This window comes from Podarcis tiliguerta (assembly GCF_965153285.1).
Source record: "Podarcis tiliguerta genome assembly, chromosome: 6".
NCBI classification, from domain to species: Eukaryota; Metazoa; Chordata; class Lepidosauria; order Squamata; family Lacertidae; genus Podarcis; species Podarcis tiliguerta.
This window is the reverse complement of record NC_139539.1, coordinates 67,415,722-67,443,477: the sequence shown is the minus strand read 5'-3', so window position 1 is coordinate 67,443,477 and position 27,756 is coordinate 67,415,722. Positions and strand designations below refer to the sequence as shown.

Sequence of the window (27,756 nt, the reverse complement as noted above, 5' to 3'; positions counted from 1 at the left end):
TAATCTCCTTGCGGAATCAATACATTGCACCCAAAGCTCTTAGGTTTTTGTTTGCTGTCTACATGCCGCACGGGGTGGCATAGTGCACATGTTTCTTCTAATGTTTCCCTGCACAAACAACTCTTTAAGTACCTCAAACTTTAGGCATATTAAGGTTCCCCTTTACGTCAGAAGTATCAGTGAATGGAATGAGCAATAATTCCCATGAATGTGTTCCTGCCTTAGTCCTCTGTAAATGAAGGAATAAACTGCAAATAGTGTAAATGGTACAAATGAAAATTCTATCCCTTAAGGGTTTCCCTGTGAGTTGTTGGAGGAAGTTTCAGAATGTACAATACATAATTGAATTCAGGAAAAGAGAGAAATCCATGCATCCAAATATTAAATAGCAAATCCCCTTTTGACTTTTCTGTAATCCTGCTGTTGTTAAGTTAATAATGTTCTCTGTTACGTCGGCAAACCTTTGTGCTGATACTACATGTTACAGGTTGTTTTTGTGTCGTTTTGGTACGTACCCTGTTCATATTGATGACCTTCAGTGGAATACGATGTTGTGTAAGCGATCCTCCTCTCATACAATGGGACTCCCTCTTCCTCCTCTCTCCCCTGCAGCCTGTGCACCTCCCAGAATCTGCTCTGGAAGGTTCCTAATTCTCTAGAGCAGATTTTGAGGGCACTGCGGGGAGAGGTAAGTCAAGGCTATTGTGCAAGCAGAAGTCCATTTCCCTCTCACGCAGACTGTGTTAAATACAACCCATTTGCTCCAGTAGAACAGTTGGAGGCTCAGACTGTTAGTATCTGATACTGAAACATAGCAGGCTTAAGCTACAAAATATGAAAACTCTTCTTTCTTTCTTTCTTTCTTTCTTTCTTTCTTTCTTCTTCCTCTTCTTCTTCTATTTTTTTTTATTTAAAAGTTTTACAGACATACAGATCTGATAATTTCCCGACAAACACATATGTTTTGACTTTCTTCCACCCTTTTTGCAGTTTCTTATAGTTTTAATTTTTTAACACTGCATTTCCTACATTGTTCTGTTTATTACCTACTCCCCAATTTATCTTTAGTATTACATTTAACCAGTGCTTTTTTTCTGGGGGGACGCAGGGGTACGCATACCCCTAAACATTTGGTGAATCTAAGTTTGGCCTCATCGAGGGGCAGTATTTCAATATGAGTAGGAAAATGAGAGCACCCCTAAACATTTGTTTAATAGAAAAAAAGCACTGCATTTAACTGCTTGTTTTATTTTAATCCTGCTAACGAACTTGCATGTTTACAAAAACTTGTCCAGTGTTCCACAGATTCCCCCCCATTCTTTAATAAAATTTCTTTCTTTCTTGGTTTCTTATTGTTCCGGTAAGTTTTGCCATTTTGGCAATTCTTCTTCTTCTTTCCCCCAGAATGATCAAATCTCAGCCTCAGGAGTACAGCTTTATTCCTCGGACGTGGATCTTCCCAGCAGAGTACACACAATTCCAGAATTATGTAAAAGAACTCAAGAGAAAACGTAGACAGAAAACATTCATCGTCAAGCCAGCTAACGGTGCAATGGGGCATGGGTATGTGCAGGGTTTAAAGAAGCTTCTTTAAGTCAGCCTCCTCCAACTTGATGCCTGCCGGATGTTGCTGGACTACAACTTCCATTGTCCATGATCACTGGATGCCTTGGCTGGGGCTGATGGGAGGTGGAGGCTGGGGCTCATGGGAAGGCTGCTTACAGGTTCTTCAATCTTGTGTTTCACCTGCTGTCACTATTACAGTGGTGCCTCGCAAGACGAAATTAATTCGTTCTGCGAGTTTTTTCGTCTTGTGAATTTTTCGTCTTGCGAAGCATGGTTTCCCATAGGAATGCATTGAAAAAGGCGCAAGGCGTTTGCGTCTTGCGAAGCAAGCCCATAGGGAAATTTGTCTTGCGAAGCAACTCAAAAAACAAAAAACTCTTTCGTCTTGTGAGTTTTTCGTCTTGCGAGGCATTCGTCTTGCGAGGTACCACTGTACTGTGAATTGCGCTGAATATAGATTATAGAGTTCTTTGTAAATATGACCCATGGATTTAGAAATAACAACAATGATGTGAATCTGATTTTTCATACAATAGTAAAAACTGTCACACGCATTCGTTTTCATTTGCTTTTTTCTTTTCTTTTTCTTTCTCTCTTTTCAAATATGACAAATATGCAGCTGAGGTCAATTCTTTATCTTACAAGAGCACCCAACATAGTTAAAGTTGTTTGCCCAGGCTTAGCGGCAATAAATGATTTTTAGTCATTTTTTAGTATGAAATGGTGTAATAGGGCGAAATAATTCATGCTCGTTTCCAGCATGGTTTCTTTTAAATAAAGCTTCAACCATTTTCCAGGGCAAGATTTTTTTTAAAAGGTAATGTGAGAGGCCAAAGGGACGTGGGTGGCGCTGTGGGTTAAACTACAGAGCCTAGGACTTGCCAAGCAGAAGGTTGGCGGTTCGAATCCTCGCAACAGGGTGAGCTCCCGTTGCTCGGTCCCTGCTCCTGCCAACCTAGCAGTTCGAAAGCACGTCAAAGTGCAAGTAGATAAATAGGTACCGCTCCTGCGGGAAGGTAAATGGCGTTTCCGTGCGCTGTTCTGGTTCGCCAGAAGCGGCTTAGTCAAGCTGGCCACATGACCCGGAAGCTGTATGCCGGTTCCCTCGGCCAATAAAGTGAGATGAGCGCCGCAACCCCAGAGTCGGCCATGACTGGACCTAATGGTCAGGGGTCCCTTTACCTTTACCTTTTTATGTGAGAGGCCATAGAAACGTAATTGATGGCACTCATAACAAAGTAGCTAGATAGACTCTCTGGAGAACCTTATGACTTAAAAAGCTAATTTAATTCCTTAACTTGCTGATTTTACTTCAGTCAATGAGCACAATCTCTAGTGGTGACAATGAAGCCACACATGAAGGGACCACCATAGCACCCTTGGTCCTAAATGTGTTGGAGATCATTTTGCATTGCTTTAGTTTAGAACCAGGCTTCAAAAGCAAGGGGACTTATCTGAACTCGTGGGAACACCAGAACATGTGGCTGACAATTCAAAGTATTAGTGCTGGCCTTTAAATCCCTGTACGGCTCGAAGGAGCGTCTCTCACTGAGAGAAGTGCGGTTACAGGGAACCAGGCTGAGGGCCTTCTCAGTAATGGCACCTGCCCTGTTGAACTCCCTCCCATCAGATGTCAAGGAGATAAAGAAGTTTTAGAAGACACCTGAAGGCAGCCCTCTATAGGGAAGTTTTGTGTTTGTCGTATTGTGTTTTAATTTCTTGGAAGCAGCCCAGAGTGGCTGGGGTAACCCAGTCAGATGGGCATCATATAAATAAGTTGTTGTTGTTAGTTGTGTATGGCCTTAGACACCCCTTGCTAGCCTAGTGCCCTCTAGATGTTACCGGACTACAACATCTGGAGAGCACCAAGTTGGTGTCTTGTTATAGCAAGTTACAAACCTCAGTTTCTGAACTGATGGGGTCATATGATCTGTCAGAGCTGTAATTGTATTTCTGAGGGTTTACTTAACTTTCTGTGTTTAAAACTTATCTTTGTGCCTTTTAACCAGGATCTCCCTCACAAGAAATGCAGAGAAGCTTCATTCTCAGGAACACCTCATAGTCCAGGAATATCTTGACAAGCCCTTTCTTATTGAAGGCTACAAATTTGATCTAAGAGTGTACATTCTGGTGACTTCCTGTGATCCCTTAAAAATATTTTTATATCATGATGGGCTAGTGAGGATGGGCACAGAGCTGTATCATCCCCCCAACGATTCAAATCTGGTAAGTGGTTCTTAGGCTCAAACAAAACACTTCTGAGTGCAGCACAAAATAGTTTAGGTGCCGGAAGAGGAAAAGGAAATGAAATTTTGAGCAAAAAACAGTGCACAATTTAGTTAGGCAAATTCTAGTCCTTGTTCACCTGGGCCACCTTGTGTTGGAGCCTGTGATGCGCATCAGCTAGCTAATAAGATACAGACTCGGAAAACGCTGTTCACGTGTTCCTTCAGGATCACACGTTTAACATTTTGTTGTGTGTGGAAACAAGGCTATGCCTGTGGATTCCACCCCCTAACCATCCCTGCTTGCCCCCCATCTATGTACTGGGAAGGTCTGAAATGGGAGGTGGGGAGCTTTCTTTGAATGTGTAATCTCTACTGTGACTTGGAACCATGCAAGTAGAACAGACTCCCCTCTTCATGCCTTTTTCCAATCCGTGGACAACATGAGTGTGTCGTGACCTTCAGCTCTAACTTTTCACCCTCGTGGCTGTAAATTCAGAGAGAGAATATCAAACTGGAAAAGACACTTGTCCTTGGGAGAAGTTCCAGATGTTCCCACTGCCATGGAAACTCCAGCACAAGAGAATCCTATGTTGTTGACATCTCTCTGGCCTTGGGATAGTTGCAACGATACAGAAAATACAAATTGTGCCTTGAGAAAGGACTGTTAAGCTACATACTTGCATCTTGCAGTGGAAAGGCCTTGCCTCATTTTCTTGTTGCTATCCCAACAGCAATGTTTTCTGAGCGGCTTTCATTATTAGTAAATGTTGAAGTGCAGCTGCTAAGCTTAAAATGATGATGCAGCAGATTTACCCAGGATTTCAAAGATTAGGGCTGCAGTCCTAATGTGTGTTGGAGGTGAAGGAGAACCAAATGCTCACCTGAGCTGCCTCATCCAGTACACTTCTGGGCTGGAAGTGAGGATGCAGCAGCCACCTTGTATTTAACCATTTTCTGCTTTTAAAAAAACCCAGCAACCCAATTTTTCTTTCACTTGGAACAGTGGGAAAGAAATAACTATGATACCTCCTTGGTCAGCTTAGTTTTCTCCTTAATTTAGTGTATGTCTGGTGACCAGGAAGGTGTGGGATCCTTCAGGTCTACCCCATTCCTTGGCCCACTCCTGACGTTGCACGCTTTGGGGGAGTTTGAACATCAGTAGGACAAGGGGCACAGATGTTTTTGCAGTGGCAGGGAAGAGGCGCCAGACACTGAGTGTCCCTCTTTTTGGCTGGAGCTCTCACTCCACCCTCTTAGAGGGAAATCTTCCTATGGAAAGCAAGTATGGTGTAGTGATCAGGACAATGGACTTGGACCCAGACGACCAGAATTCAAATTCCCAGCCAACCCATGAAATTCACCAAGTGACTTTCTTCCAGTCATGAACTCTGATTATAACCCAACATGCAGTGCTATTGTTCTAGAGAAAGAGGTGCCAGAACTCGCAACGAACACCTCCCTCATACTCTTTGAATGGCAGTGGAGCCTACATATGAGCTACCGGAACTGAGTTTCCAGAGAGTTCCAGCTAGAAAATAGCCCTGCTAACAGGGCCGATGTGAGGATAATATGGGGGGGGGGGTATTAATTACACAACCTTGGCCTCCCGTGGGATATAACTGGCATTAATAAGTAAGTTCGGTCCTTGGGATACCCTCCGAAGGACCATCATATGACTGTAGAAATGATCTTAAAAGGCCTGGAATAAAAATAAAATGGTGTTTTCCTGTCACCAGATGGAACCCAAAGGAGACAAGCAACACGCAACTTTGGAGAGAGCTGGGGGGCTAAGAGTGAGAAGGATCTTTTCCCAGTAGCCACCTGTGGCATGTCAGTTGGTGGCGGTACCCAGAGAAAGGCTTACCTCAGATTAATGTCTGTGAACTGTCTTTGTACCTGTAGCTCAGTAGCGACCCTTTCCTGTCTTCCCTTCCTTTCAGAACCAGCTGTTTATGCACCTGACCAACTACTCTGTGAATAAGCATAATGAGCGTTTTGAGCGGGACGAAACAGAAGATAAAGGCAGTAAGCGCTCTATAAAGTGGTTTACTGAGTTTCTGCAAACAAATCACCTTGACGTTTCCAAATTCTGGAATGATATTTCAGTAAGAGAAAACTAATAATGCAATAGCTGTTTTCGATGTTTATGTTGGCCTATTACGAGTGCTCCTCACCTCTTGACTTGGACTGGGACGCAATCTGGTTTTTGACTCATTGCAGGTTCTTCTTTGGATGCACATTTTTATATAGCTAAATTGTTTGGCAGAGTGCAAACCCGATGCTGTTTCATACAAAGCCTTCTTTCAAGGCTTGAGGCTGGGAAATTGACACAAGAATCAGATTGTTTCAGCCGAGTGACAAACGCATTAAACGAAATTCAGTTTGTTTATGTGCCCTTGTGATTTAGAGTGAAACCAGCTGTTGATTAGATTCCTTAGTTCTGCACAGTCAGTCTTGTCTCTTGTATTTGAATGTGTATTGCTTAATGCCTTTTGGTGATCTAAAACGAAACAAAACAACACCTAGATAAATAACGATGCTGCTTTCCCCCTCTCTCTCTTCTCTGCACAATCCCCCAGGAACTAGTGGTGAAGACACTCATAGTAGCAGAGCCCCATGTCCTTCACGCTTACCGTATGTGTAGGCCAGGGCAGTCTCCAGGAAGTGACAGTGTTTGCTTTGAAGTTCTGGGGTTTGATATCCTGCTGGACAGAAAACTCAAGCCATGGCTCCTAGAGGTAAGCTGCTTTAAAACAATAATAAGACAAGATCAGAAGGTCGGCGGTTCGAATCCCCACGATGGAGTGAGCTCCCGTTGCTCGGTCCCTGCTCCTGCCAATCTAGCAGTTCGAAAGCACCTCAAAGTGCAAGTAGATAAATAGGTACCACTCTGGTGGGAAGGTAAACGGCATTTCCATGCGCTGCTCTGGTTCGCCAGAAGCAGCTTAGTCATGCTGGCCACATGACCTGGAAGCTGTACGCTGGCTCCCTCGGCCAATAAAGCGAGATGAGCGCCGCAACCCCAGAGTCGGCCACGACTGGACCTAATGGTCAGGGGTCCCTTTACCCTTTACCTTAGACATGGAGGAGAAGACTATCATCAGCCACTCGCCATGATGGCTATGTTCTACCTCCACTGTAGAACACCAGTTGCTAGGAATCACATTTGGAGAAAGCTCTGCTGCACTCAGGTCTTGCTTTGGTTGGCCACAGTGAGATCATTGTGCTGGATTAGATGGACCATTGGTCTGGAGATGCAATGAGGTTGAGAGAACGTTCTTTCATATGTGGTAGACCTGTAAAATGGTAAAGAGTATTGGGAAATAATTCAAAATGAATCGGAGAAAAATGTTTAAAAGTACGTTTCCAAAAAATACAGTGTCCTTTTTGTTGGGTGATAATTCAGACAGAAATTCCCAGGTGTCAAAAAAGGTTATTTACGTATGCCACTACTGTGGCCCGTGTTTTGTTAGCCCCAAAATGGAAAACCGAGCAAGGTCCCAACTAAAGAAGAATGGCAACTTCAGCTGATGGAATATGCGCTGCTTGCAGACTTAACATATAGAACTAGGAGAACACACGTTTAGAGAAGATTGGAAAATGCTTATTGAATATATGGGGGGAAATTGTGTACACTTGAAAATGTTGGCAGCATTAAGATCAATTCAACGGTGTAAATAAGTTTCGATAGAATGCTGAATGGTTTAGTTAATGTAAAATATGCAGGGATTTATGATATTCAAAATGAACTATGGAAAGAGAAGAAGGGAAGTCATTGATATTTTAACAGAAAAATGTAATAAAAATTACCAAAAATAAAATAAAATAGATGGGCCGTTGGTCTGCTCCATTAGGGACCAGACATTCTTAACAGTTTGTAAGTGTTACAAAAAGGATGCAATGCGAAATCTCTGAACCATGTGCGAAAACAGCCAGGTCATTGAGCAAAGCTAACCCATATTATAATGGATGGCTTTTGGCAGCCCTGCATTTTATTTCCTGGGAGCAGAGAGCAGGAGAAGAGTGCAGAGGGCTGTTCCTCCAGGCTCTCCATCATTCTCATCTCTTTGGATGCTGGACTAGGTGGATCTTCTTGGCCGTGTCTCAAAGCCAGCATATACCCAGTAGAACTAATCATAGAAGGTCTTCCTGGAAGAGAGCTTTTTCACAGTGCACAACAGAGCTCAAAAGAAGTGGTGATTTAAAATATGAATGGGTTTTATCAATGCTCGGGAACTCCCTTTTCACGAAACATCCCCCACTTTCAGAGGGAGCAAGTGTAGACAAGTCAAATATTTGCTCCCTCTTTGTCCTGGCCTTGTGTCTTGTTTTAAAGATGGAAGTGCTTGCACCATCTAGTGGAAGAAACATGGAAGATTAGTGTCTCATCTGGAACATTCATTTTATTAGCTAGTTTATTTCTATTAACTAATTTTATTAACCACTGGCTTGGGAAGCAGTTTTCACACATTAGTCACCATCTGTGTCTATCCTGTAGTTTCTTATGAAATACTGTGTTTCGATGCATTTACCCCAAAACCACCTTTGATCCGAAATGAGAAAACCTAGTTTAAAGCTGGTAATATATACAGAGCCTAATACATCAATAGCTGCATTTCTTCAGAGACACAGTCCTCTTGTTTCCATGTTGAATGCATCTCAACATGTCTCTTCAGACTCCCCGTTGTTTCTGAACTGAACTTTGGTTCAAGCGTTGATTTATTTTTATTTTTGTATTTTTGATCGGCCGCAATGTTTTATGCGAACACTGTGTAGTACATAAGAGTGGGACAGAAATGTCCTACATGAAATCAATGAACCGGTCCTCCAGTTTACGCTGTCTGGAGCTTCCTCGCGAGAGCAGTGGTTGCATGATGTCTTCCGCTTGTAAGTGGGAGAGAGAATGCCCTTGTCAACACAAGAAATTGTCCTAGCTGGCTCACACAGGACTAGATTGAAGAGAATGATATGGTGTGCCGGCAAAGGAGGATATGCAAAAGTCGAGGATATGCAAAATGGCGAGTCCAGAGAGGAAGAAGACAGAGATGGGTAAGGGCAAGAGAAGGAAGAGTGTGCAGCTGAAAACTGGATGATGAACATGGCAGGTTGGAAGCAGATTCTAGACACAGCCTTGATCCTAGATGGACAAGGGGAAGCAGTGGCTAGGAGTGCTCATCTACGTCCACCATTCACACGTCCTTTCTTCAAGAAGCTTACAATGTATGTGATAGTCATGTCCCAGTGGGATTGTTAACATGCTCTACTCAGGTTTGAAAGCTTCTGTTGCTCTGGAATGCAGCTGCCACACTGTTAACTGAAGCTGGAAAAGTTAAACCTACAGTCCTAATATTACATCATATGCACTGGTTTCCCCGCGGGTGGCGCTGTGGTCTAAACTACTGAGCCTCTTGGGCTTGCCGATCAGAAGGTCGGCAGTTTGAATCTGTGACAGGGTGAGCTCCCGTTGCTCTGTCCCAGCTCCTGCTAACTTAGCAGTTCAAAAGCACACCAGTGCAAGTAGATAAATAGATGCTGCTGTGGCGGAAAGGTAAATGGCGTTTCCATGCGCTCTGGTTTCCGTCATGGTGTTCTGTTGCACCAGAAGTGGTTTAGTCATGCTGGCCACATGACCCGGAAAGCTGTGGAAAACACCAGCTCCCTCGGCCTGAAAGCAGAGATGAGCGCCACAACCCCACAGTTGCCTTTGACTGAACTTAACCGTCTAGTGGTCCTTTACCTTTTTTTTTCTTTTAATGGTTTCCACACACAAAAAACACAAAAAACTGAAGGCATCCCTTTTGTCTTCAATGTTCCGGACAGTTTGAATGACACAGTTCAGATCTATCCAAACCTACCCTGATAATCTTCTGATGCCCTGGGCGGACAGACACAAGAGACAGGGCCCTCTTCGCAGTGATGCCAAGACAGTGATGCACGCATGCACCCCCCAATTATTTCCAAATAGTTTGGAATAATGCTTGAGAGTGTGGGTGTATGGCATTTGAAAGCTGGGCCCCAGTGTTATGTCTCTCGGTTATTTTGTGGATTAAGACATTCTTGGAGATGTTCTGTCGTCTTTAATTTTTTCAGATTAACCGAGCCCCGAGCTTTGGTACTGACCAAAAAATAGACTATGATGTGAAAAAAGGTGTCCTGCTGAATGCATTAAAGCTGCTCAATATAAGGTAAAATTTCATTTCCCCTGTTGTTCTTTTTGTTAGTGGTTTGTTTGCTTTTTTGAAGGGGGAGGCAATAGAGATGCATTTACATCATGATGTACCAAAGTCATTGTAAATGCTTCATAGGAAACTTGTGGTTTATGTTAAATTCTTCTGAGCCAAATTTAACTTCGTTCCCTCATCAGAAGATATGTTAGTTAATTTTTTTGTGTGATGTGGGAGCTGTAGAAGGCCCAGGCAATGTCTTCAGACAGCACTCTGATTTAAATTTGCTACCCACAGTAGGAAGATCTCATGTTGGGGCTAAGTTAAGTCATGAGAGGGAGTAAAGGTGGGTATATAGTGACCATAAAGATGGTAAAGGAAAAGCCTTGCTCTTTTCCTGTCATCAAAGGGAGCATACCTTATCTCCCAAATTCTGCTTCCTTGGCACACAATACTACAGACCTTTGACAAATTGCACCTCCCCCTTTCTTTCTTTTTAGCTATAGTAATATGAATTTGTCTTCATTCTTTTCTTTTATTCATTTCAGTTTTGTGATCTTTGGCTGTTTATTGAGACCTCTAACAACTTCATTTAACAGAAGCTTTCTGGTGCCGTTTGAAATCCAAATTCCTTCAGACGTGCACATTCTGTTGGGTTAGCTCAGTGCTATGACAGTCTGAGAGGGAGTAATTAATAAATGAGAGAAAACTGCAAACGAGAGCAAAGTTTTTGCAGTTTTCCGTCCTACTTTTTAGAATGCTTTCAGCTGTAAATGTTTTATGGGTGCCTCCCCCCATGTGATGCATTTCCTTCGCTGTCCTCATTGGTGTGGATTATTTATTTGGTTATATATATATATATATGAATGATTGGCAATCGGAATGATTGGGAATCGGAGAATCGGAGCAGAAATGTACCGGTAGTTAGCTTTCTTTTTTATTTTCCTTCTGGCATGAATCGATTTCTTGTGTGGTTATTATTTTTTAAGTTGTTGTAATAAAGATGCAATAAAATACCACAACTTGATAAAACGCCACCGCAAAATAGAAAAAGGCAAACACATTCCCGTTCCAAGATCCGTTCTGCTGACTCCAGCTTTTACATTCCTCAAACGAAGCTTTCCAATCCCATGCCTTTATATTCTCCTCTTCCAGTCAAGCTCCTTTCCCTGTATCTGGCCCTGAATACCTTCCTCCGCCTTTTCCTGAACTGCCGTTCACAAAGGAGATGGGCTGAAGTGGCAGCTTCTATTCCTGCCACTGCTGCTGGCTGCTTGCCTGTTCATCCCCAAGGGCACGTAGATAAACGCCATTGCTTCCCTCCCTGCCCTGCATTCTCCTGGCCTGCAGCTGATCCTCAGTGGCCTTCCCACTTTCTTGGATGGCGGCCTGCCTTTTCTGGCTGTCCCAGCAATCTGTTGGCAGTGGAAAGAGCTGTGCTTCAGGAAAGCAAAGCTGTTCTCCTGCTGGTGTATTTCCAGTATGTATCTGAGCTCTTGGGAACACCAGAACATGTGGCCGACAATTCAAAGTGTTGGTGCTGACCTTTAAAGCCCTAAACAGCCTTGACCCTGTATACTTGAAGGAGCGTCTCCACCCCCACTGTTCGGCCCAGGCACAGAGGTCCAGCGCTGAGAGCCTTCTGGCTGTTCCCTCATTGCAGGAAGTAAAGTTACAGGGAACCAGGCAGAGGGCCTTCTCGGTAGTGGAACCCACCCTGTGGAGCGCCCTTCTATCAGATGTCAAGGAGATAAATAATGGTGCACCTTTTAGAAGACTTCTGAAGGCAGCCCACTATAGGGAAGTTTTTAATATTTGATGTTTTATTATGCTTTTATATTTCTTTGGAAGCCGCCCAGAGTGGCTGGGGCAACCCAGCCAGATGGGTGGGGTACAAATTGAAGTGTAGGTGGGTTCCCACAAGACAAGACATAGTGATAACAGCAAGGACCTTTATTGAACTACATAACTGAACAACAGAGACATAGCAACTGCTTATATACATTTCTGAAGACCTGGGCCACTCCCACTCCCAACGTGATTGGCAGTCTAAACTTCCAAACTGCGAACCATCACTTGGAGTTTAAGGGCCAATGGCAGAGGCCCAAATCTTGAAATGTTCTGTGATTGGATATCATGTATCGAATCAGAACACAGGAGCTCAGAATCCTTAGTCCAGACTCAAGGTCAGGCAAACCCAGACCACTGAATACATAACACAAATAATAGAATTATTATTATTACTATTATTATTTATTAGAGTGTGCAGGCAAGCAGCGAAGAGCGGCTGCTATTGAAAGGGAGGGCAGGCAGCTTCTGCTCACACTGCCAGTCAGTTCCTTGGTACAGCTGCCAGTGCCTCCGCTCTTCATTTCTCAGGCAATGGGAGTTGAGGAAAGGAACTTTCCCTGCTCTGAGGGAGCTCATGGAGGGCACCTTTCTCAGAGGCCTCTGAAACCTTGAACCATCCCTGACAGTGATGGTGACTGTGGATGTCGGGTGGGGGGAGAGGAAGACACTTCCCTCACCTCCCAGCAGGTGCGTTGCCACTGCAAACTCACTGACAGGCCCCTATGCCATGAATTTTTTTGCCCAGTGGCTCAAACTGTTTTAAAGGCCTAGGAGAAGGTGACACCAGATGGCACCCCTCTTTGATGGAAGAAGAAGAGTTTGGATTTGATATCCCGCTTTATCACTACCCCAAGAAATCTCAGAGCGGCTAACAATCTCCTTTCCCTTCCTCCCCCACAACAAACACTCTGTGAGGTGAGTGAGGCTGAGAGACTTCAGAGAAGTGTGACTAGCCCAAGGTCACCCAGCAGCTGCATGTAGAGGAGCAGAGAAGCGAACCCAATTCACCAGATTACGAGTCTACTGCTCTTACCCACTACACCACACTGGATACATTGCTTCTCTTTCATCGCTGTGCTTTTCTGTTTCAGGACAAGCGATAAAAGAAAAAACCTAGCCAAGCAGAAAGCAGAAGCTCAGAAGAGGCTTTATGGCCAAAGCTCCATGAAAAGGCTGTCGCCGGTGTCTTCCGACTGGGAGAAACAGCGCCGTTCCCTGGAAAGGAGGAGAGAGGAACTGGTAGATTGCTTTTCTCAAATAAATGAATATTAAGCCTCTGTTTTCTTCCCTTCCTCAAGGAACATGTTTGATCACTTCTTAAATCTTCTTGATTTTCAGAAGGAGAGACTGGCACAAGTGCGCAAGCAGATCTCTAAAGAAGAGCATGAAAACAGGCACATGGGGAATTACAGGTAGCTATGTCATCTGGGCTTCCTATCAGGAATAAATCTTGGGTACCGTTGCTTTGTAGCAGGTGAGCGTGGTGCCTCAATCCCATTTGTGCAAAGGTGCTTTTCTGTCAGTGGCTGAAAGGGATGGCATGGATATGACTAGGAAGTGCTGCCAGTTATTGAGTTTAAAAATATTTACCACCAGCAGCAAGATTTACATCTGGTGCAGAGGGCAGGTGTAACACTGTTTCGCCACAAACTGCAATTTGGCAGAATCGGGAGGTGACCTTGGAGACAGACATTTCTTGTCCTTCCTTTGTCCAGAGTGAATTTCTTTCTCTGCCCGTCTGCCCTGGTTTTAAATCTTGGTCAAGATGAGAGGTTATCGACCGTAATTATTGAGAGTGCGTATATTATTCTAAAGCTATGATCAAAAGTAATAAGAAGCATGGGGGAATTTGCTGTGGGTTAGAGAGGAGGGCGAGGAAGGAACCATGTGCTGCCATGGCTGGTTCCATATTTGCAAACTATTGAATTCAGGAAGCCTGCACCCAGCCTTAGAGATGAAAAGGTTATTGTTTTAGTGAACTGCTAGTTTATAATACTCAGCAAATAATGTCAGTCAGGTTTGCTTTTGTTTTGGCATTTAGATTATGATTCTTTTAAATTGTCTTTTCGTAAACTTTGTTAGGAACTTGATAGGTGGACAGAAAAATACTTGCAATAACTAACTAACTAACTAACTAACTAACTAACTAACTAACTAACACAAACATAAGACCCCAAATTACCACTGTAATTAACTGTGAAATATAAAATTACTTATTTCCAGACACTACAGTGAAAACATCCATTGGGTGCTCTGGTGATTTCTGTCCCTGAATATATTTCTTTCTTTTCTTTTTCTTTTTTTGCAAACTCAGAACAATAGGGTTGAATTATGAAAGCAAAATATTACGGTTTTTTTTTTATGGGACCGATCATGTTATGCTTTGCTATTAATTGATAGTGCACCTGATGAAGTAAGGTGTGTTTTAATGGCACTTATTCCCAGTCGTACTTAGGATTGGATCTGTAAATCACAGAAGAGGCAGCAGCCTTTCCCAGTCCAGTTTCAAACTGTATTCCAGAGACCCCAAGGTTGCCTGGAAAGCTTATCAGGAGCTTTTTACAGTCAGAAGATCGGTATTGGTGGACAACCGCCCTTGAAAGGCAGCTTTCCAATCATACGTACATAGGAAGTTGACTTGCACCAAGACAGAATATTTATCCATCTAGCCCATTATTTTTTTTACTCCAACTGGCCTGCCACTCTCAAGGGTTTCTCCCAAAGAATCTTCTTTATCATCTAAGGATTTCACCCAAAGAATCTTCTTTATCATCTTACCTGGATCTTTTAAGTAAAGTTGGCAGGGATTGAACCTGCAGCCTTCTGTTTGCAAAGCATGGCCTCTGCTCCCAAGCTGAAACTTGCCCCGTAGTTAGTCTTGCCTTGAACACAGCCACAGGGAGGTGTTGAGGTTCCTTGGGTGCTTTCTCTGCTCATTTAGAGCAATGAAATGTCCAGTAGACATGGGCACTTCAACGGTAGGTCCACAGGATTCCTGTAGTCCTTTGTACGTTTATTTATATGGGGCCTTTGCTCTTTCAAGAGTTTGTGAACGACAACAAGCCCCTGCCCCCAGATAAAGAGAGCCCCCAAAGTCTGGATGAATTCTGCTCCTCTGACCTCCCCAGCTGTCTATGGCAGTCTTGGGCCGTTGGATGGTATAGCACAGGTGCTAGACAAGGCAAGAGGGGTGGCTGACACTTCCCTCTCCCAGCCTTATAGAAAGCAAGAGATGGCTCTGGACGGATTATTGTTTTTCAAGGATAGCACTGGGATCTCCCACTCCTTTTTGCAGCCCCTTAAACTCAGCCTTGACACTTCTGAATTATGAATGCAATATTTTGTTAATGTTTCATGCCTCACGCATACTTGACGTTGACATTTCAGTGAGTATTCAGCGTTTCGAACCTTCCTCTCTATCCATAGAAGAACTAGCACTGTCCCATTGTTTTCTTTGCTTTTTAGAGCTCGCAACACCTATCCACACCCCTGTTAAACCACACATAGAGTAATTGGACTAGAATTAGTCCCCACCAGTGTATGCTTCACGTTGCTGGTGAACACTGAACAAATCGTACCTCCGGAGGTTTTGCGCATAAGCCTCTGGGATCAAACTAATACGCACATCTCCGTGGTATGAATGGAAGCTCACTTCCCCACTCTAACATGACTCCTGTTCATTTCAGTGCAGTGTGTGGTGACCTTGTGGCTACAGTTCATAATTTTTCTCCTCCTCCTTCTCTTTAAACCGTAGGCGCATTTACCCTCCTGACGATAAGCTGCTGCTTGAAAAATATGAGGGCTTGTTAGCCGCTGCCTTTCAGACGTTCCTTGCCGGTAGAGCAGCTTCACTTCAGCGAGAGATGAACAACCCCCTCAAAAGAATGAAGGTGACCACTGATTCACCCAACTTGCATTTCTGCTCCAGGGATGGATAATGTTATTGGACCTCAACTCCCATCGGTTTTGGGCAGAATGGCCAGTAGTTGTCGTGTGACAAACAGTGGTGCGGCAATAAAACTGCTAGTACATTTGCAAAGCTAAGCAGGGTCTGGTTTGTTTTCAAATTGGATGGGGGACTGTGTGTTGAGATTTCTGCATTGCGGTGGGTTCAACCAGGTGACCCAACTCTGCAATTCTATGATTCTACAAATACCTGGATGGCCAGAGGTTTTTCACCCCTCTTTTGTTCCATGACGTTATCTGGTCCCAAGTGTTTTCAGTAGGGTTCCCTTCAGCACACAATTCCTCCAGCTTATGGCAATGAACTGACTTTGTTCAAGGCCGGTGTGTGAGAGGAAGTGTCTCCAAGATAGTTTCCATTCATCCAGATGTTCCAACACATCTGCCAAAACTGGTCATTCCATTGGCTAAGCATTATCTCCAATAATGTGCCTTCTCTGTGAGTGTCTGTCCATTTTCAAATGGCTCCTACTAGAGAGGGGTTGTGTAATGATGTGTCTTTGAAAGCTTCAGGGATACGTTTTGGGAGATGGAAGAAACATCTCCTGGCATCCTGGTCTCCAAACTTGGCAGCGGTCCTTTGAAGCAACCGCAAATCTGCAGTTTCCCCTCATCCCATGTAGAACTTTTAGAAAGCATTCAGGTGAAAAGCTGTGCTGGAATCCCTGTGCCATCATCCCTGCTCCTAGTGTACATCCACTGGCATAATTTTCTGCTTACCACCTTGAAAGGCATGTGTGCGAGAAGATTCTTTGGGCATCAATTGGGCATCAGTGTTAGCTGTACCAACCTAATTAGGCTCCAGTAAGCCTACAGTAATACATAATGCCTTCCTTTTGGAATCTAGCCTCTGCTTGCTGAGAAGCAAGATGCCATGTTCATAATTTTGTGTGCATTCTGGCTTTTTATATTAATCCAGAGATTTAACCCCCCCCCCTTTTTTTAGGAAGAAGACATATTGGATCTTCTGGAACAATGTGAACTGGACGATGAGAAGCTAATGGGCAAATCTGTCCGGCCACGTGGCCCAAAGGTATGTCACTAAACACCTCTGAAGTTTGGGACTGGTAAAATCAGGATAGCACTGCCATTCTGCAGACAAGAAGGTTAATGCCACAGACTGATAGGAGGGTGCCCTGCCCTTGGGGAACAATTTCAATAAGACTCTAATACTTCCCTTTCCCTTTTGCTAAAACAAAAGACACCCAAAAACTACATGGATGTTTCTTCCATCTTCCCTTCCTCCCTATTTTGGTTTTTGCACTGAACTGGCCGTTTATGTCCTCTAGATGGCACATTTTCACTTTCTTACAGGAAGTACATTTATGCTAAGCCAGCTGTATCTGTTTATATACTCCCTTGCATTGCATCTCTTTTAGAAACTGCATGTTAACGTGATGTCAAATAACGCACATGCACATTATATATAACAGACACACAAACTCCCAGGCTGACAGTGTTGTGGCTCGTTTTCCCCCAGTGCATTCTCTTCCTCTCTGTTTTGCCTCTGAGTCCTATATAGTTCTGTTAATTCAGTAGGTGGTGGCATCTACTAGTAATAACTAGGACATTTTAGGGCAGGTTTTGCCCCAGTAGTAAAGCTGGGGCTCTTAGTCACCCTTTAATTTTGCCTCCCCCAGTGACCCCTTTTGGGTTAAGGACCAAGGCTTAAGGATTCTCTGAAGGACAGCTGGGTACATCACCACCCTCAGCTGCACGTGCAGCACAGCTCTGCAAAGATAAATTGCTCGTTTTTATCTCGAGTGACCTACTTTTCACTTAGAAATCATCCGAAAACAGGCAAATAAAAACCCAACAGCTCAGCTGGTAAAGAGATTAACCGCCATGGCTGCGAAGGCCAGTGGGGCAGTCTTCCTGCAACAAATGATACATTTCCAGAGGATTGTTTGTGCTGATGTTCTGTTTTGCATCTGCTTTATGGAGGGAGGGAGGGAGGGAGGGAGGGAGGACAATTATCCGACCTTGTCAATGGTTCCTGTGGCTGTTTTGTGTCTGTCTCTCTCTCATATTTTGAAAGATAAATGACCCTGACTGGATATAGCGTCCCGTGTGCATATGGGATTACAGTGAGGCTTACTGGGCCAAGTCTTGTTTTCATTGCTTAGGGTTTTATGCCCCGGTGCTGGTTGGCTGGTTTGTTTTATTTTATTTCCAAACCCGCTTTATAAAACCTTGTGTTGCACCTACGTTGGAAACATTATATGAATGAGTGTGGCTTAAAGAACTAAGCATGTGAAACCCCTTTTCCTAAAAGAGGTCTAGTGGACATGTATTACCTTTCTCGTAGCCAATATTACACTGACATTTTGAAAGGGGAAACTTTAGGGCAGTTTGGGGGGACCTGCAGCCCTCTTGACATTGTTTGGGTCTATTTATTGAATCTTTCAATTGTTACCAAACTGTAAAATCAAATCAGTGTGTGTGTAAAAGTGTGTGTGTGTGAGAGAGAGAACAATACAGAGATTCAGTTCCCACACATATTTACTTTTCCATGCTACAATCCCATTGGGGCTGGCCCTATTGTTAGGCAGAGAAAGGTGGTGGTCTCAGGCAGCTGAATTTGTGTGTCATTATTTGTTACCGAAGTATTTTTACTGGCAGGGAAGCCACACTTGTGAGATTTTCTGCCTCAGGTACCAAAATTATACACCTTGACTTGGGTGGGGGAGGGGGCACCATTTGCTTCTCCAGTGCAGGAAGCAAAATGTACTGGGCCTGACCCGGTCCCTTGCAGTGTCACAGAGGCTCCCAACCCCCCCAGAATGAAGTAGGTTACAGTGAAAGTGGCGGGAGAGAAATGTTAATACATTTTTTTCCCCTTCCACCTCTCCATCTTTCTCTCCAGCCCTTGTATTCCATGCCAGAGAGTGCGCAGTTCTTGAAAAAGACCAAGAACAACAGCAGCGGCAGTAGCTGTGAAAGCAGCAGTGATCTATCTGAATGGGAGGAGGAACCCGAAAAAGAATACGAAAATGCAAAGAAAGAGAGGAATGTCTCATTTGATGTTGAAGACAGGAAATTAATAGAACGATCCAGTAAGTTAGATAAATACAAAGCTAATGAAGTTTTGCAGAAAGCATGCATTATTATTATTATTTTTCAAAATGTGTACGCATGGTTACTGAATCTGAAAAAGCTACTGGGGACCATTTATGGATCTGAGATACTGAGAATGTGAGGTCTTCTGAACTACCCCCTTAGTCAACTATCTCTTCTGTGTCCCCACCTCTTTCCACGTGTATAACACAAAAATGCATCCTGAATCATTGTAGCGCTTCTCAAAATATCTATGGAGTACAGCCCCATTATAATTTGAGAGTCTCACAGTTTCAGCTCTGCCTGCTTTCAGTGTCAGGAAAAGTCACGTCTTTCTCTTTCCTGCCTGTATGTGTCTTTTCGTTAGAAAACCTATCTTGCTTTTTTCCATTTCTAAGGAAACGCTCGGGGTGACTCATATCAGTAAAAACCAATCTAACAGTCAATGATGAAACAGCCAAAAGGCAGCAGGGGGGAAAAAGAAAGAAAGAAACAGAACGATAAAGAGACAGTAAACAAAGAAATTCAAGCTCTAGTCACACCAAAAGCTTTCTCAAGTAACAACGTTTTGAGTCTACAGTGGCACACTGGTAAATAGAGGGCCAAGTGAACCTCCTAGGGTAGGAAGTTTCCATGTTGTGGGGGCCTCAGCAGAAAAGGCTCTGTTGCACAACCCTGCCAAGTGTATCTCACAAACCGGTGGGATGTAGAGAAGGACCTCACCAATATATTATCATTATATTGCTGGGGATTGATTGGGAGGTTGGAAGAGGCAGTCTTCTGGTCCTAAGCCATTTCGGACTTTAGAGGCGATAACCAGTTCTTTGCGTAAGGACCAGAAACTTTGGCTTCTCGGCTTTCCTTCACCCATCCCCGCCACTCAGTGCTTACTTCTGAGGCAAAGAACTGGGGCGTTAGAAGAAGGGGGAAGGATGTCAGGAAGGGAGCAAACCTGCCTCCGATTGGCTGTTCCTCAGCAGTGCAGTGCATCTTGGCTCTTGCCTGGCGCATGTCAGCAGGAGCAGTGTTTGTTGCGTGGAGTTGGGTAGACAAGGCACCCAAGCAGAACTGGGACTCTGTAAGGGAAAAGAGGGATCCCTGAAATGTCCTGGACAGGTGAAGAGGTTGGGAATCCCTGTTTAAAAACAAAAAGAAAAAACATGTTGGTTTGAGAAATGGAAAAAGGGGTGTTTCACTTTTCATTTACTACGTTTTATCTCTTTGCAGGCAGAATGCACTGGAAGCGGCCTCTTAAGAAAGTCCCTTCTTACGTATCACCCACGCCGTTGTCAGGTCCTATGAGGCGTTCTGTGAGCTGCCCTCGCTCCATTTCAGTCTTGTCTATGCAAATGCAAGGCGCCGAAAACCGCCCTTTCTCAGCCAAGAATTTGGTGCAGCTTTCTCGCCCGTCTTCTGTGAGTAGGTCACACTCTTTAAACAGAGGTTCATCTGCGGGCAAAATGTCTCATACTGCCAACCTGGGTACTGTACATTCTCCTGTGGTAAGTTAGCAAATCACACCTGGAGGTGAATTGTTTGGGATCTGGTGTGGTGTCCTCTTATTATCCAAGCCTAAAATTTCTAGTTCTGCAACCAGCAATTAACAGGTAACTTAACCCAAATGAGTTTAAGATCGATAAAAGTTAACTAAAGATTATTTAAGCATCCTATTATACACACCAAATGAGATATATCCAATCCATTTTGGAAACTCAGAAGGTGTAATTCAGATATGCTGAATTTGGTTAATTCACACTGCCACGGTTTGGATAATGGGTGTGGGATTTTATTGTGTCTGAACGTTATTTTGGTGATGTTTTCCCAAATATTTTTCAAGTGATGTTGGTTGTGGTTTATTTTGAAAAATCTGTTGAACTGATTCCAAATCAGCATAGATTTGTTCTGTAGCACTGGTGATTACAACTAACCTTGCTTCTCAATTGCTATTTTTATATGTACAGCATTAGAACATTGAAAAATGATGTTGTTATTTTGGCTGCTACAGTAAATTACAGAATTTAATCAAAGGAAGCCAGAAATTCAGGCACAGCCAAATGACCAAATACAGATCATGATGATTATAGAGATGTTGTTGTTGTTGTTGTTGATGATGATGATAGGAGAATGAGAAGACACATTTATCCATTCAAATCTTCCCAAGAACCACTATATGTGTTTTACAGCCCAGTGTTTTATAGATTTCCTAATAATATAAGTGGCAGTATCTTTTCCTGTGGTTTTTTACACCAGTACATATAACCAAACTAAATTGTTCAATGGCTGCACAGCCACACTGGGGTGGAGGCTGGATGAGGCAAGATGAATGATATCTTCATGCAAAGAAATGTTCTTACTGCCCTCACCCACAAGCTTCCTTAAAGCCATCTTTTACAAGAGTGGTCCGTGATGAAGCTACAGGGAATGTTCGGGTTCCAGAGCCCAGCAATAACGAGGACACTGGTAATCAGGGGGCCACTGAACCTGAAGCTGGCAGGCAGGAGCCCACAGAACCAGCTGCCAGAGCACTGGAACCTTTTGAGCCAGAGCCTCATGGGTACCTTCCAGTGGGCCCGAGGAACCACGTGTCTCCCACACTCCCACAGGATAGAGGCTATGGAATGTAGGAGACATCTTCAGACCAGAGGGTTGGCCCTTGAAGAGACTTATCTTTTCCACAAGGGGACAGAGGCTAGGAGAGGTGGATTGGAGACAGAAGGTCAAAGGGGATTGCTTTGCTGCCAACCTTAGCTGGAGCAAGTTGCTCACTAGTAGCTCTCCGTGGTGCTGCAACGAACAGCCTGCCTTGCTCCATAGGTCTCCTCCACAGGGACATGACATTGTGGAGCTGGAGGCCAGCGAGTGTGGAGCTTTGGTACTCAACCCAGATTTGGGACTGCAGAGGGGATGGGAATCATCACCTAAAGCCGAATGCTTTAGCTGAGATCCCTGCATTGCAGAGGGTTGGACTAGATGACCCTTGGGTCCCTTCCAGCTCTAAGATTCTGTGATTCTATCTATAGCTCCAGGTTTTGTAGGTTGTTCTCACTCTCCAGAGGCTGGCTTCCTGCTTGCTGTGGTGAGGGAGCGAATGCGTGAGGTGACTGAATCATTCCATGTGGCCGTGTATGTACGTTGACATTTTTATTCTGACTTCATGGTTCTATGGGACCCCGATGGAGGCTTATAGGATAGGATAAAAACAGAAATTGGTTTCTGCATCATTAAACTGCTATAATCAGAGGCCTGCAACTGCAGCAAATAAACGCAACCAACAATAAAATAGAACAACCTTCTGTTACGCAAAATTGAAAGTTAAAAGTAACCCAAAGCGATCTTTAAGCTGGCTGAGGTTTTTCACATGAGTTAGTGTGGTTCTAGGTGAGATTATAACAAGGCTTTAAAATGAAGTCTGTCACCTATATGGAACCCTTCTGTCACTGTAACGATGTACTGAAAATGTGGTGCCCATTTAAATGAATATTTAGTGACGCTTCTTTTTTTTAAAAAATGGAGTGCTACATCTTCTGGTAGAGAGATCCTGCTTAAGCCCCGTGTTATTTATCTGACAGAGCAAGAGACGTATTTCTTTTAATAATGTGAAGAAAATCACTTGCAGAGTAGGAGGGCTAAATACTGACAGCGAGCTTATAGTTTTACGTTATTGTTGTGTAATTAAGAATAATGTACTGCAGCTGGCCAACAGCATGAAAAAAAATCGATTTCTTTTATTTTTTAGATTGCTGGAAAACTAATCATTTGGTAAAGATAAAATGTTTGTTGTGAATTGTGAGATAAAATAGATTTAGTGAGTCGTTGCTGTTAGATTAAATACCGCTTCCACAGATCAGCAGAAACTGAGGTGATGATCCCAAACACACTTAGCTGGAAACACGTGTCAGTTAAATCAATTGGATTTACCTCCGAAGAAAAGTGGTTAGGGCACTGCTATAAATATTGAGGAATATATAAATGCCAGCAAAGCAGACGCTAATGTCAAAGCAATACATTCTGCATCATTTTCAGAGCTGTTTTACTGTACACACATCCTACAAAACATGTTGTTAAGTCCAGTATTATATATTGCTTCGTTACGATCTCTTGCTTCAGCATTAGAAATCTGGCAGATGCATCATATACTTTCGATTCTATATATTTCATTTACTGTATCAAAGGCCCTTTTTAAGATCCATAAAAACAGCACACACAGAGAGAGATCTTCCAAGTTATTAATCATTTTATGCACTATAATGTATTGATCAATACAAACATGCCTTTGCCTGAAGTCTCCTCCTCCTCCTCCTGGAATGTGTCTGTGTTTTGATTCATGTTTGCAAAGGTTCTTTTCCACAAAAGGCAGTGAAATCCAAGATCCATTGAATTCAGTAGCATACCCCCCGCAATCCCAACATTTTGTTTATGTATTTTGGTTTTGAATTTCCCCGCTCGGTTCTCCTAAGCAGAACATTAGCAAGAAAAGCGTTCCTCACCTCTGCTTCTCATGTGACTCTGAAATCCCACCCCGCCACACAGCCAGATAACCCTCTTCTCTCTTGGCAGACGGAAAGACAACAGAGAGCCAAAGAGCAAGAAGAGGCCCTCACAAAGGAGACGCTGGTCATTTTCACGAGTATGAAGATCCGATACCCAGGGAAAAATAATGAAGACGCAGAATTAATACTCGAAGACGTGAGTATTGGAGAAGGGAAATTATAAGAAACTGGGTGTTTATTTGGCGACAAGGCTACAAAGGTGATGGACGAGGTGACACGCTTTAATGAGGGCATGTTCCCTACCCACACCCCAGGTTCCCACTCAGTAGCAGAATCCTGTGGCTCTGCACCGCACTGTCTCCGTAGCCATCACTGCGTATGTGTAATATAACAGTGAAAAACATTCTCGCAGTAAACATGGTCAGAGAAACGAGGGGCTTTAGCATCCCCAAGCAAACTCTATTCCAGCCCTTTCCTTTCCTGCTTGATGAGTGTTGCTCCTCCTGTTGTTGTTTAGCAGCAGAAAAGGTCCATAAGCCTAACAGTATTGTTTTCCTTTTCCTTTTGCTCTTCCTTCCCTTTGACCTGTAAACTGGGACATTTCAAACGATCCCTCTCCCTTCTTCACCCACCATCCGTACGGCTAGTTTTTAAACCACTCCCCACAATCTTTCTCAGTTACTCTTTGCACCATCTGGTGGCACAGATTGAAATACTACTTGGTAGAACTACAGATCCTTAACAGGCTTCTGTACAGTGGTACCTTGGGTTACATATGCTTCAGGTTACATACGCTTCAGGTTACAGACTCCGCTAACCCAGAGATAGTGTCTCAGGTTAAGAACTTTGCTTCAAGAACAGAAATCGTGCTCCGGCGGTGCGGCAGCAGCAGGAGGCCCCATTAGCTAAGGTGGTCCTTCAGGTTAAGAACAGTTTCAGGTTAAGAACGGACCTCCGGAACGAATTAAGTACTTAACCCGAGGTATCACTGTATTGCGAAGTACAGGGTGAGTCCTTTAAAAGAGGCCCCATGGATACAGAATACATATGTTCCACAGGGCCTCTTTTAAAAGACTAACCCTGTATTTTTTATATACATTAAAAAACAACAACCCACTTTGCAGTCCACAAATGTGTGCTACAAGAGAGCCAGTGTGGTATAGTGGTTAAGAGTGGTGGACTCGTAATCTGGTGAACTGGGTTCGATTCCCCGCTCCTCCACATGCAGCTGCTGGGTGACCTTGGGCTAGTCACACTTCTCTGAAGTCTCAGCCTCACTCACCTCACAGAGTGTTTGTTGTGGGGGAGGAAGGGAAAAGGAGATTGTTAGCTGCTTTGAGACTCCTTCGGGTAGTGATAAAGCGGGATATCAAATCCAAACTCTTCTTCTACAAAGCAACAGTTTTAAAAGTGGGACGCATTAGGAGGTACACATTAGAAGCCCGTATGGGCTTATTTTCAGACTATTTTCACATGTGCATGGCTGCAATTTCCCTTGCTGTATGGTGGCTGGCATTTGTCCCCATTAGAGCAGTTGCGCCACTGGAGAAACATCTCATTGTACCTATGGCAGTAGTTTGATTTCTTCAGAAATAACATCATTCTAATTGATTTTTTTTTGGTCGGTCTTTTATACAGATTATGGATAATTGGAAATTCCATAAATCAAAAGTGGCTTCATATTGGTTAATTAAACTAGACTCTGCAAAACAGAGAAAGGTGAGTGGTGCCTACTCCTCTCCCTGTGAAATAACACTTTTAATGAATTCTTAACTGCATTGGTCATTTATCTGGTAATGTCTTATCTCAATTGAACTTTTAAAAATTTGGTATTCTTGAAGGTCAGTAAGAAGCAGTAAGTATTGTGCCCATTTTAAAAGGTCGTTTAGGTTGCCAAATCCATAGGTCAGTTCAGATGTTAGCAAGAAACCAGGGTGCCTCACTAGAAGAATGATCCGTAATAGGCATCTCGTTCACAGGCCTTTCCCTTTCCTTCCTCTGACGCACCTACAACAAGGAGACTGTTTTTATTTTGAACAAAATCATATTTCTACAACACTGTTCCCTATGGCACCTGAACTCTGGAAACTGTGGTTTGCTTCAACTCTAGCTGGTGAGCAAATTAGATCCTGAAACCACTGTTTAATCTTGACTTGTTCTTATTAACAAGAGTTTAAACAAACCACGGTTTATAGTAATGGAAGCCAAAAGTAGTTCTCTGGTCCAAGGAACTGGAGTGTCACCATCAGCAGGGTTTTTTGGGGGGCTCAGCCTGGATGGCTCAATTGGTTAGATCGTGGTGCTGATAACACCAAGGTTGCAGGTTTGATCCCCTGATGGGACAGCTGCATATTCCTGCATTGCAGGGGGTTGAACTAGATAATCCTCAGGGTCCCTTCCAACTCTACTATTCTATGAACTACTAGGTTAGAAGTATTTCACTGATTGCACTGATTCCTGTAGTTCTGCTTCCTCTTGCATAGCTCTTCAGAATTGCATATTCAACCATCCAGTTTTCTCCAGTGCAAGGCTGTTCTTAAAAGCACTGTAAACTGTGTTTTCCATGTAGGATGAACACACACACACACACACACACACACACACACACACACACCTTCCCCCCAAACAGTAAGTGTATCTGCTTTTTTCCTCTGACAAGTATAAGTGGTACCCCAGGCACACAGTCTGGGTCAAGATGATATACTAGGTCATTACAAAGAAAAATGGCACTTCTGCAAATGGCGGATGTCTTTGTTCAGCTTGCAAAGACATGCCTGATGACTCAGGGGGCTAATATTACCTGAAGCGCTGATGAGCTCTCGACGTCTTTTGGCAGCAGTGCCTTGCCGTAGGCTTCTCCGTGTGTTTAATCCTAACCTCTTTGAGCAATCAGAGTCATTTTTAAGGATGCAGTTAAACAGATCGCTTAAGGTTTCGCATTGACCTTGAGGCCCAAGGTTTTCCGAGCGTGACGCAAAAGTAAAGAAGCTCGGCCTGTCCATATGCCACCATATGGGAAGGGAACTGATGGGGAGAAGAGCAGGCGACTGTAACAAATATAGTCGAAGGCTTTTTTTAAAGATTTCAATTAAGGGGCGTAGCTAGTAGTGGAATAGCATATAAAATGCAGGCAGGCACTCTGGCTGCAGAGTGACCTGGCAGATACACTAAATGGTCCATCACCTGCTGGTTTATGTGCTAGGGGTAAGGTGAGCTGAATGACTAATATGCACATATTATCGAGGAGAATATGCACATTGTTTGTCCATGGACAGGTCATTGTGCACATTTCCTGATTCAATGCATGCATTCTCCAGCAGGCTTTTGCACATCTTCTGGGCAACGTGGATAATCTGATAATGTGCCTGTGCACATTATCCCAAGGATGCAATGCTGGAGATGATGTATTATTGCCCAGAGGATGTATAAAGGTGCAGTACATTGGAAAGTATTAATAGCTGGATAAATGGCGGCATTACTTGAGCAGGTCACCTTAGCAAGAAAACTATGTGCAGGTTATCTTGCAAGCTTGGATAGTTAGGCCAGGGTTTTCTCCTGGTCCTTGCACACAGGAGGTACACGTGATCGTTGTGGGAGCGAATCTCAGGACTTTCGTATCCCTTCCACTCACAAGCAGAGCCATTAATATCAGCCACGGTTTAGTCCTGTAAAAATGGCTGTGCAAAGCAGGCCTCACAATCTGCCTGCCATGAAAAAATAGAGATGGATCAAAAGGGCAAGGCTTCCTTGTGTAGGCGCTTAAATGTGGAGAGATTGTTCTCATGAAGGTTCTGCATGAGCAGGATTCACAGTGCGGTCTGTGGGCCTGCCTTGGGGGTTTTGTATTCCGATTTCGGCACCTTTCAGCTTGACTGTAATCTGCAATTTGCAGGAAAGTAAAAAAAAAGAAAGGACTACTTCTTTCTTTTTCTTTTATAAATGACAGCAGATTGTAGTTATAAAGCACATATGTGTGCTGTTCTACAATCTTTCATGTTTGGGGGGCTATATATCATTTCTTTTTGCAGAAGGTGGAGATCACAATAGAAAACACAATTGCAGAAATTGTGCAGTGGCCTTTCCCCTTGTGAATCTTAATTCCTATACATTGTATATAAACTTACCTGTGGATGTTCAGGCTTCTGTGCATCCTGACATCCGTCTATATTGGTCTATTTAAGAAGTGCTAATTTACCTTCCCCACCCTGCCAGCTTCCCTGCCCCCCCCCCCTTTTTGGCTGAATGCCTTCCTAAATAAGTTCCTCTTGAAATCAGAATCTTTAGTTAAATTCATATGCAATTAGCCTTAGAGGCACAGAACGGTCCCTGCAATCATCTTATGCTTATGGTTTCACATTTTGATGTTGAGTGGAAGCTGTTGGTCCAGCGTTTAGCCTATGAACCTCTAACCCTCATTTACAGAAGATTGGAATTGAT

The 27,756-nt window shown here is 43.6% G+C and overlaps 1 protein-coding gene across 5 annotated transcripts in view; it reads left to right on the top strand.

Moving 5' to 3' along the window:
* The window catches only part of TTLL7 (tubulin tyrosine ligase like 7), a 72,090-nt gene that overhangs the window by 30,119 nt on the left and 14,215 nt on the right, over nucleotides 1–27,756 (top strand). For 3 of the 5 annotated variants that reach the window (XM_083444854.1, XM_083444853.1, XM_083444857.1), the window contains 13 exons: nucleotides 1,405–1,563; nucleotides 3,576–3,792; nucleotides 5,735–5,899; nucleotides 6,374–6,532; nucleotides 9,885–9,979; nucleotides 12,901–13,048; nucleotides 13,148–13,221; nucleotides 15,564–15,699; nucleotides 16,719–16,805; nucleotides 18,639–18,828; nucleotides 20,057–20,331; nucleotides 23,387–23,515; nucleotides 24,958–25,038. In XM_083444854.1, coding sequence (XP_083300980.1) covers nucleotides 1,405–1,563; nucleotides 3,576–3,792; nucleotides 5,735–5,899; nucleotides 6,374–6,532; nucleotides 9,885–9,979; nucleotides 12,901–13,048; nucleotides 13,148–13,221; nucleotides 15,564–15,699; nucleotides 16,719–16,805; nucleotides 18,639–18,828; nucleotides 20,057–20,331; nucleotides 23,387–23,515; nucleotides 24,958–25,038 — 1,915 coding nt within the window. The remainder of the gene's footprint in view (nucleotides 1–1,404; nucleotides 1,564–3,575; nucleotides 3,793–5,734; nucleotides 5,900–6,373; nucleotides 6,533–9,884; nucleotides 9,980–12,900; nucleotides 13,049–13,147; nucleotides 13,222–15,563; nucleotides 15,700–16,718; nucleotides 16,806–18,638; nucleotides 18,829–20,056; nucleotides 20,332–23,386; nucleotides 23,516–24,957; nucleotides 25,039–27,756) is intronic. The other 2 variants (XM_083444855.1, XM_083444856.1) reach the window with 1 other exon arrangement.